At 34.1% G+C, this 10,685-nt stretch overlaps 2 protein-coding genes across 2 annotated transcripts; both read left to right on the top strand.

Annotated features, from left to right (window-relative positions):
- Positions 1-597: 597 nt before the first annotated feature.
- LOC110789434 (dof zinc finger protein DOF5.6) lies at positions 598-3,975 on the top strand. The gene is made up of 2 exons (XM_021994098.2): positions 598-894; positions 2,356-3,975. The coding sequence occupies exons 1-2, from the start codon at positions 841-843 to the stop codon at positions 3,499-3,501; spliced, it is 1,200 nt and encodes a 399-aa protein (XP_021849790.1). The 5' UTR covers positions 598-840; the 3' UTR covers positions 3,502-3,975.
- A 2,954-nt stretch (positions 3,976-6,929) lies between these two features.
- Positions 6,930-10,402, top strand: LOC110789458 (uncharacterized). The gene is made up of 2 exons (XM_021994124.2): positions 6,930-7,170; positions 9,487-10,402. Exon 2 carries the CDS (start codon positions 9,588-9,590, stop codon positions 10,149-10,151), a length of 564 nt encoding a protein of 187 aa, XP_021849816.1. The 5' UTR covers positions 6,930-7,170; positions 9,487-9,587; the 3' UTR covers positions 10,152-10,402.
- The last annotated feature ends 283 nt before the right edge of the window (positions 10,403-10,685 follow it).

The raw sequence follows: 10,685 nt of genomic DNA, 5'->3' as shown, positions 1-10,685 counted from the left end.
GTAAATCAAATTATCTAAAAAAACTTATTTCCACTAAACTGAATGGATTAAAATTATTAAAATTGAAACAAACAAACCATAAACCTATCCAGTTAACCCCTACTACGGACATTGGAAACATGTACGTAATTAACCGGTGAGAGAAGGATAATATTATCAGAATAATAGTGGTAATTAACATAACATAACATAAATAAATTATACTCGGTGGTCCGTAGCAGCTAATATAAGATAGTTACTTCCTCCGTTTCAAAAAGATATTTACAGTTACTATTTGCACGAACTCCAATGCAATATTTAACTACTAATATATTTAATTTCGTATGTGAAAAAATTAAAAAAAATTTAATATTCTGAAAATACATACCGAGACCAATCTGACAAAATTTTACATGTAACATTTTGATGTATATAACAGTGAGAATTTACGGTCAAAGTTTTTATACTTTGGACACATTTTCCAAAGCGTAAAGAACTTTCAGAAACGGAGGTAGTATAATATAAGTGGGCCAATGTAATGATGTGAACCCAAACCCTCAGCTTTATGTTCCTTCTTATTGACGACCAAACCCACACAATACTTCCCACCTTTCTTCACTTCTTCTTCTTCTTCTTCTTCTTCTTCTTCTTCTTCTTCTTCTTCTTCTTCTTCTTCTTCTTCTTCTTCTTCTCCTTCTTCCTCTCTGTCGTGTCACACATTTCCTTCACTTACTTCCTCTTCTTCTCCCTTTCTCTCCTCCCACCATTTCTTAATCTTACTACTATATATAAGCAATCAAGCTTCAACAGTTTATCTAGCTAAAAAGAGATTTGAGGTATAATAATTAATTAAATCATTTGATGATGGCGCATTCTTCTTTGCAAGTTTGCATGGATTCATCTGACTGGCTTCAGGTACATTTCTTATCCATTTTATTTCTTAATTTCTTATAATCATACACATTCTTCCAAGGATTTTACAATATTATTTGGCAATTATCATATTTTATTTCATTAATTAATCACCTACATTTTCACTTAATTACATATGCCTCTCAAATACCAAATATGTATTGGCCTACACGCCTGGTTAACTATGTATGACACGAGTTTGAATTCATCTTCTCCCATTTCTAATTTGTTTTGCCTTCTCCCATAAAAAAAAAAGGTTTTAATTTGTGTCTTAAATTCAGCTTAATTAATATTATGTTGGGTGTATATAATTAAGCTTTGATATAAACCTTACCAAAAAAACAAAAGTAATAAGATCATATCTTGCATTTTGTGTGTGAATGAGTGAGAAGGATAATACAAATTACTACTATGTACTCCCTCCATTTCTTTTTGATGTATCCATTTGGAATCTGGTGTGGTTTTTAAGAAAATTGGAATATTGGTTTGTATGGGTATAAGTGTAATGATTGAGTGTAAGAGAAATGATTGGGTGTAAGAGATTGTAATAAATAAAGGAGTGAGAAAATAATAAAGAAATAAGGTAAGAGAGAGGAGTGATAATGATGGATGATAAAGGAGGTGAGAGAGTGGGTATATGGGGAAGGGAAAAGAATTAAATATTATGGGTGGGGAAAATTAAGTGGGAATATAGGTAGAATCTTTAGGTATTTTGGTAATTAGATAGAAATGTAAGGGTATTTTAAGATAAAATGTATGTCCAAAAATAGAATAGATTCTAAATGGATACAACAATATGAAACGCTTAAAATGGAAACGGATACAACAAAAAGAAACGGAGGGAGTACAATGTTGCTAAATCAAGTTCTCTTTTAGGTGAAGGAAGAAATGGGGGAGGAGGGTTTCGAATTTCATCTTAACAATTATGTTCATGAATATAATGATACAACTTATTCTAATATGGGTGTCTGAGACTCTGTATATAATATGATGTACAAATAATACAATTAAGAATATACATTTAGTGTCCTCGATCTATTAATGTTCATTACTCCGTATTTATCTCGTTATTTGTATTTTTTCTTGATATTCTAAAATGGGTTATCTAATTTAACAACTCATCATTACCTCATGAAATCATTATAATTTTTTTATTTTTTATTTTTTATTTTTAAAAGTTTATGTTGATTTGATGGATGTAATGAACTTTAACGAGTGTATAAACTTATAAAGAGTTCTAATTATATGCTTAATAAATTTTATGATAGAGATAAAATCCCTTAGTATATCCATGTACAATATACTTCTAATCGCGTTTTTTTTTCTTCTAATAAGCCTGATGTTATTATTACACATTATATATATTTGATGAATGAAAACACTCCAGTTCACGGAGTTTCACAATATCCAACATATATTTTAGTTTTTTGACATGAAAAATTGGTACATGAATGTATGTATCAGGGAGGCACAATGTCGGAGGAATTATCAACAGGGCTAGACTCATCTTCGCCACCCTCAGGAGGAACACCAACAGACTGTATGCTAGCGGCCGCATGCTCGTCGCGGGCGGGGCCGCCATTAATGGAGAGGAGGCTAAGACCACCACATGACCAACACCTAAAATGCCCTAGGTGTGACTCAACTCACACCAAGTTTTGCTACTACAACAACTACAGCTTATCTCAACCTAGGTACTTTTGCAAGACTTGTAGGAGGTATTGGACTAAGGGAGGAACCCTTAGGAACATCCCTGTTGGTGGTGGGTGTAGAAAGAATAACAAGAAATCCACCTCTAAAAAGTCTAATGATGATCAACAACAACAATCACCCTTGAATCTAGTAGTCCAAGGTGGTGGTGGTGGTGGTGGTGGATTAATTGGATCAAATTTGAGTCATAATAATGCTATTGATCACCTCCACCACCTCTCTTTCCCTCACGGCGAGGTGCAATTCCCGCCTCACCTTGCTCATTTGATCAACGCGCAAATGAGCCTTGCCGGTGGTGGTGGTGGTGGTTTCATGGAGAGTGGTGGTGGTTTGATTAGGCCTATTGACTTTATGGAGTGTAAGTATGAGGGTTTGGTTGGAGGAGGAGGAGGAGGAGGAGGAGGAAATAGAGGGCATGATTTTATGGGGAGTAATAGTAATAATAATAATAGTACTACTAATGGGAGTGAACAATTTGGTATTATGGGTGGAATAGGAGGTTATAATGGTAATTTTAATTCACCTTTTGGGGTGTTTAATACTACTAATGATATTCATCATCATGATGGGAGTTTAGGGATTAGCTTCATGGATCAAAGAATGTTGCTCCCATATGATGGGAACAATCATAATCATCATCATCATCATCATCATCATCAAAATGGAATGGATGATGTGAAGCCTAACCCTAAGCTTTTGTCACTTGAATGGCAAGACCAAGGTTGTGGTGGTGGTACAACAACAACTACTACTACTACAACTAATACTTCTTCCGATCATAATGGTGGCGGCAAGGACTCGCCGTATGGTTACCATATGAACGGAGGTGGCGCGACTCTTGGCTCGTGGACGGGCTTGATGGGTGGGTTTCAATCACCTACCACCAATTCATTAGTCTAAGCTTAGCTCAATTAAAAGGGTGTGTACGTATGTTATGAGTATCATAGTACGGGATTAAGTAATACTTTTAACTTCTATAAACTCTCTAAATCCGTTGATTTGATCTACGATATAGCTATTAATTGTGACCTTTACTCTGATGTACTTCAAGATCGAATATTATATATGATCAAATTAAGGATGTGGTTTTTAAAATGAAATATTAGGATTTTTTTATTTTTTTTTGTTTCAGATACAATGTAAGATCGACTCGATCTATATATGTCTACCAATGTAAACTCGAGTTATTTCGAAGGCTAGATTGTTGCTAGATTGTAAGAAAGGTGGGTCATGTACGTAGTCCAATTTGAATAGCAAATTAAAAGAAACGTCACCAGAGTGTGAATGAGAGCTTCATTAAGTCAAAAAGGGAGTACCAAAATAGCATGCCTTAGTTAGTAATACAATATTAATTATTACTCCGTTCAAATGTAATTTGCTTTGATTCAATTTTGTTGTCTAGCTTAAATTGGTTGGATCCGAAGACAAACTTAGGTTGTTGAGATTTGTTGTCACACCTCACACGAGGGCATATCATATATACTCCGTACTTGTATAAAATAGTGCTTTTTAATACCCACCACTCTTGTTATGTTGTTGTTCTTGGAATGTAAATATGCAGCGAAAAGATATACTTCATCTGTTCTTTTTAGATGGCACAATTATTTAGGCGCGTTTGTCAATATAATTATTGATAAGAAAAAATTATAAAAAGTTATTTAAAAAATATTTATTGAGACGAATCTAACAAACCCCACACGACTATGTTTTTTCTTAAATATAAATCACAAAGTGAAATCAAAGGAGCTTGTGTGAATAGAGTCATAAACCCAATTGTGTCATGTAAATAAGAACGGAGGAAGTATGATTCCAGCATGTAAGTTTTTGAAAAATCTCATAATATAAATGTAATAAAGCATCAATATAAATTGATACATAATTGTATGGTATATAATTTGTTCGTAGATAAGATCTTGAGCAATAATGACTAAGAGGGTTGTCTGAAGAACAACTTTCATTACGAGCTTTGTTGTCTTAAGAACAAAAGTTTTACCTAGTAGAAAAGGGATCATCAGAATGAGCAAATTAAGTTAAAGGGGGGTGGGGTAATATTTGAGGACGTGGTAATACGTCTAAGGAATTTTGGTATACCAAAATATTGATTTTGCACACTCATTCCGAGAACAGTTTTTTGTGCTCTATTCATAAGGTGATGTGTCAAAATCAGTTTCCATAAATACTCCACTAAACGCACTCTCTCCCGGCTCTAGGAATTCCAATGCAATCTCAAGCTTGGAGGTAAGTTAATCCCACGATGAACACATTGGGGTAGATGATCAATCCTTTACTCCTCCCCACTTCTAAAATGTATATATAGTCCGTTAACTGGTGTTAGGAAACCTGCGAAGGGATTCGCATAAGACCATTTATCTTACCTACCTGGAAAAATTATATTTAAATATGCAGCCTTCTTTATCCATGAACAAGTGAACATGATAATGATGTGAACTACTACTAAACATAATTAATTAATTAAATTTCATAAAGTTTCTTGACCCAAATGTGGTTAGAGTTTGAAACCTTGGAATTAAAAAGAGAAAGCAAGAATATGAGAAAGTTACAAACGAAACATTAAAGTAAATTCTCATGAGTAGTACAAAAGCATAGTGATAGACATGTGATTAACAAAAACACTTTAAAATCTAGATCAGATCAATATTTGCGCAAATTAAATTTTGTTAAATGGTCCTGTACGGTTTGATCAGATCGTAGTTCGTATATCTTGGGTTTTGTTAACCATGAATTTCTTGGCCTCTTTCTAGCATGCTAGAAGATAATGACAAAAAGTGATTAAATTGAGCCAAAGGGTCAAAAGACAAGCGAACCTAGATCCGCTTTAAATCATTTAGGAACTAGGAAGTTACTCCATGTTCTCTTTTGAGTTTTGATTAAGGGAGCTATCAAATCGGGTTATCGGTCGATTATAGATCGGGTATAGTCAGTTAGATTATAATTGGATAATGTTTTAAGCGGGGTCATTGTGATAATGCGGATTTAAAGTGTGATTTTTTTTTCCTGGGTCACATCGATTTTTGTCGGATGTCGGTTGGATCAGGTTGATCAGTTTTTGACAACCCTTCCATACTACTCCCCTAGAGTTGGCTAAATCCATATTAGAGGCTAACAAGCTTTATTAGCACAAATTATATTTTATTAGTACCAATAAAACAAAAGTCTTATTAGTAGTGATTAGTTGTGTATCTGGAAGTACCAATAACAACAAATGTACCAACACAAGTCGTTTGCGTCCAAAATAAACCAACTCTATTGCTCTGTATTGTTTTAGACTTCCTCTACTCTCCTTCGTCTTTTAAAGACTGTCTTTTTTGTATTATCTTCTAATTTAATTATTCTACTCTTAACAAAGTAAAAAGTAAGGAGCTTAGCTCAGTCATTACTCACATTTCTCATTAAAGGCAATAAAGGGGTAACTAACATGATCAAACAAAATGTCTAGTAAAAACATAAAAAAGAGTAACTAAAAATGATTGCACAATAAATTATTAAGACTATGAAAAAACTCGGCTAGGAGGAAGGAATGTACTTCATATTAAAAATTGAAATATGGTTAGCGTAGGAATCAAATCCACGACCTCAAGTTTAAACTTACATTTTATCTTTTCGAACGAGATTATATATACATAAGAAAATTTAATCAAAGAAGTATTCGCTCACAACTTTCATATAAAGTCATAACCGTAATACATGTAATAACTCGGGAAATAACTCGGACCCAAAAATTAATTATCATATTAAAAAGTGTTGGATCGGTACTTAACAAATTAATAGGGGTATTGAGACACATACTATTAAAGATAAAGTATTGAGACAAACCATACACTTGTCTTCAATTTTTTTTCTTTGTTTTTTGGGATTCGAGTGGTGAATAATCTAATACTCTGTACATCAAATACAAGGGCTTATTTTGTTGCCTAATAAAAAATAAAATAAAAGAGCTTATTTTGTTGGTACTTGGTAGTACTTCGTATTAATTTGAGGAGGGTTGTTCATTTAATCTTCGAGATTAACGAGTAAAATATATCAGGTGACATTTTCTTAACTAAATTGTCAAATTATACAGTCTGAATATTAAATGAAAATATAATCTCTTTTATAATACAATTATTTTATTTTTATTTATTTTAAAATAGCAATTATATATATTAGGTTGTATATTATTTTCAACATATTTACAAAAATACTATCCGATATGCATATTTCGTTAATCTTGAAGATTATGTAGGAATTTTCTAAATTGAGGGGAAAAATTAACATAATTTGGTAATTATTATTATTATTATTTTTTTAATTTTTTTTTTTTGTAAAATAAGAAAACCCCAAATGAATTTTTTCTCTCAAACTCCAACTCCCACAGTCGCAGCTGTTCTTCATTTCCGCCCTCGTTCTGATTCTTCCACTTAAAACCCTCCAACAAAACCACCGTGTTTAGTTGTATCCCACCTCTAATCGGCGGCGCCGCTTCCATTGTCGATTTTTCGATTTTCGATTTGGGGGACTCCCAACTACCTCTCCTTCTCTGCCGCTGTTGTTCTCGGCGTTCACGACAGTGTATAGCATCTTTCCTCATCTGTTTTCTCATTTTTCTATTTTGCACCAGTTTTTTTGGATTTTTATGTTGATTTTATTAGTGATTTTATAGATCCAAAAAATGTTTGTATACATTCTGCTGCTGATATGATGTTGGAAATCATGTTAAATATATTGGTTGGGTTTGTATTGGTGTTGTTTTATGTCTAATTGGTTTATACCACTTCATAATTGTAGTTGAAAATCATATTATTCTTTTCTGAGTAGTATGGTTTGGGGGTCGATTTGGTTCTTTTAAGGTGGGAGTAGAGTAGAAAAGAGCAACAATTTAAAGGAATAGTAGAGTTTAGTTGGGTTGAATTAATTTTACATGTAATTTTTGAGTTTGATTGAATAAGAATTTGGCAACTTTAATGCAAATTCTGGGGGCTTGAGGAAATGTAGGTGGTGATGGTTTTGTTCAAGAGAAGATAGTGTATTAGGTTAGATTAGATTAGATTAGATTATTAGAACACTGATGCCTTAAGAAGTTAGATGGCTAGCAACTGGCCTCAATACCATTGAACCACTTCAACCATTCAGCCTAATTTTGCAGGCTCTTGTTTATATACCTTTTTTATGTTAGGATGGAAAACTATGAAAATGGGTCTTTTCTCCCCTTGCCCTCTCCTTCCCGGACCCGGGGACACCTTGAATTCTTTCTCAAAGAGCTGAGCTTAAGCTTAATTATTTGTGCTTGAGTATGATGAAGATATTACGCTTTTGATATCATTGTAAGGATATGGGTTTGTAGGGGAGAAGATTGGAGGCTTTCTGGCAATACTATTCTGCCTTCCTTCCCTTCATTTTTTCATGTTTAAGAACACATACTTTCTTTGATCCCTTTAATTAGGTTCTTCATTACTACTATCATTGTTTGGTGTCAGTGACTCAGTGTGGTATGATTTTGGCTATGTTGGTTAGTCTTTTGATTAGATGGTGTAGGTAAATGTGGACATCTCATTCTCTTTCGATTAATTAGTTCAGTTGATTATTTTTCTTGGTCTTTGTTATTGTATAATACTCTGTATAGCATTAGAAGTAGTATAAGCAACTCAATAACAACTGTCTATCACTCTTTATTCGCTGTGAAATAGGTCAAAATTATTTCATTTGGGGTTCACAGACAAACAGTTCTTTTCATTAACATAGAAAAATATGCGAGCTTCGTGTTGTAGGTTGTGGTAGTATGATAGTATCTGGTCACTAGCAACAGTAAAGGTGAAGTTTTCTTTTTAAAGGTTGCCTTCTAGTCTAAACCAGTTGACTTACAAGGTTCGTTGTAATAGATCTATGCAAATATGCTATTATGTTAACTTGTGAAGAATGTGCCTTCCACATTGCAAATTATGCCGAGCTTATAGGTAAAGAAGATGGGGTTGTGTTGTTGACTTGTTGAGGTCATGAAGGTGTTTATAGTCTCAAGACTCCAGCTAATATTAAAAATTAGATAAATTAGCTAATCCTCTTTACAGCCTTAGTAATACAGTGTGGATTAGTTTTAACGAATATCAAGGGTAAAGAGTTCTCCATTCCCGTTGTCTGCACGAGGTCTTTCATTGTTTTCAACCATTGTGGATTTTTTTTGTCGTTGGTTGTTGTTAGGGCTTTAATGAAGTGACTCGAATAGCGTGCTACTTGAGCTTGGCCTGGTCAAAATTTGGCTTGATTCGAGTTCTTATGGGATGACCCTACCTAAATTAAGTTTATAAAGCTCATGAGTAGGCTCAATGTTTAACGTATAATATTTTTAAATGAAATAATCTTGAACTTTTACTCTGTATTTTTTGAAGTTTGTTGGTAAATGTTAATCTCTATGTATATAATACTTCATATATGTACAATGTACATGTACATGTACTCTCATAACTCATAAGTTAACTAAATAAAACATTGTTGCTCATCTGCCCCCTCCCTCGCAAAACATGGTAAAAAAGAGGAGTCAAACTTCTTTAAAAACTGAAGGGTAGCTGTTGGCTTCCATCTGTTGCTCCCCCCCCCCAAACCCCCCCCCCCCCCCCAACACCACACACACACACCGGGCCATGGCGAGTAATTGATTGCCCAATACCTATCTTCCTTTTTGGTTGCCAATTTCTTCCTGTTCTTAGATTGAAAATAGATGAATCTAAGCATACTACTTTAGTACAAAGTATGTAATTGTTTGGTTTCTTTGACATCTTTCCCTCATCTTGCTGGAATTCGATGTTGTATAGTACCGCTTAAATTTGTTGCATTAAATATTTGTCTTGACTTTCTTTTGTTGGCTTTGTGTTATTGTGTTCTAAACATGTTCAGGTTAGAGAACATTAATCAAGATCAACTGAGTTTGTAATTTCCAGCAAGCAACTTTTGTTGTTGAGAAGAATATCTTGCTTTCCCTAATTATCTGGTGAAATATGCATTTCATTAAGCATTTAAGAAATATACATATAAAGTCCATATTCCAAGAAAAACATGTCCTGTTTCAAGCCCGTTGTCTGCAAACTGACGTATCCAGCAAGCCTAAGAGGTACAAGTACCCCACGGCCTACGACCCATATGGGCCAAGGCCACCACCCTCAGAAAAAGTCACTCAACTAGCTGAACAAATCATAACCCTAACTTCTGAAGAACGAGCTCAAATCGGTCCAGCACTCAGAGAACTACTCAAACATCCCAAGTTGGAAAAGATTTCAACAGAAGGCTTAGACTTGGGTGGTGCAGCTGGTGGAGCCACCACCGCGGCAGAGGAGAAGGTGGCAGAAAAAACCGCTTTCGATGTGAAGTTGGAGAAGTTTGATGCTACTTCGAAGCTCAAGGTGATCAAGGAAGTAAGAGCTTTGACCAGTCTAGGACTGAAGGAAGCCAAAGAGCTAGTTGAAAAAGCACCAGTTGTACTTAAACAGGGACTCACAAAAGAAGAGGCAGAAGGTATGATTGAGAAGATTAAGGCTGCTGGTGGATCTGCAGTAATGGAGTGAAACAGAACGAAGAAAGAAAGCGAATTCCATTATGTATGGGTAGATTTCAGGAGTTTAAACTGTTTTTCAGACTGCAAAGATCAATGCTTTTGCATATTTTTCAATGGCACTTTTATAATGTTGGTTAGTTGTGTTCTGTAGTTTGGAATGTGCTTGTAGTTGGGATTTTCATGTAACTTCTGAATCTCATTGGAATTTTTTGGTCCAACAAGCAGCGACTTTATCAATAAAGAACAAAAAAATGCCTCACTTGTCTTGTTTTTAAGGCCACTGAATTTGGAATTTGTGCAAAATAACAGATTATCTCTGTCATTTTCTAGTTACCACTTACCAATAGATATAAAAGAAAGCAAAAGGTCTTCACGCACAACGTGTATATAAATTTATCGTACACCAACATAATTTTTACCTGTTTTTTTTTACAACTTTTACCCTAATTTTTGTAACTTTTAATACGTTTTCGTTATAAATATTGAAACGGTTAAATTAAATGTATACATTATTAGTGATTTTGAAGAAAGTTTTTATCAAAAT

This window comes from Spinacia oleracea, chromosome 5 (genome assembly GCF_020520425.1).
Source record: "Spinacia oleracea cultivar Varoflay chromosome 5, BTI_SOV_V1, whole genome shotgun sequence".
Taxonomy (NCBI): Eukaryota; Viridiplantae; Streptophyta; class Magnoliopsida; order Caryophyllales; family Amaranthaceae; genus Spinacia; species Spinacia oleracea.
Note: the sequence above shows the minus strand (reverse complement) of the source record. Positions and strands in the feature narration are given on the sequence as shown.

What these genes read in the sequence shown, in the direction of transcription:
- LOC110789434 (XM_021994098.2), top strand. Translation starts at nt 841, where the DNA reads ATGATGGCGCATTCTTCTTTGCAAGTTTGCATGGATTCATCTGACTGG. An exon ending in ATTCATCTGACTGGCTTCAG is followed by an intron (nt 895 to 2,355) that starts GTACATTTCTTA and finishes TGTATGTATCAG; the next exon opens with GGAGGCACAATGTCGGAGGA.
- LOC110789458 (XM_021994124.2), top strand. Translation starts at nt 9,588, where the DNA reads ATGCATTTCATTAAGCATTTAAGAAATATACATATAAAGTCCATATTC.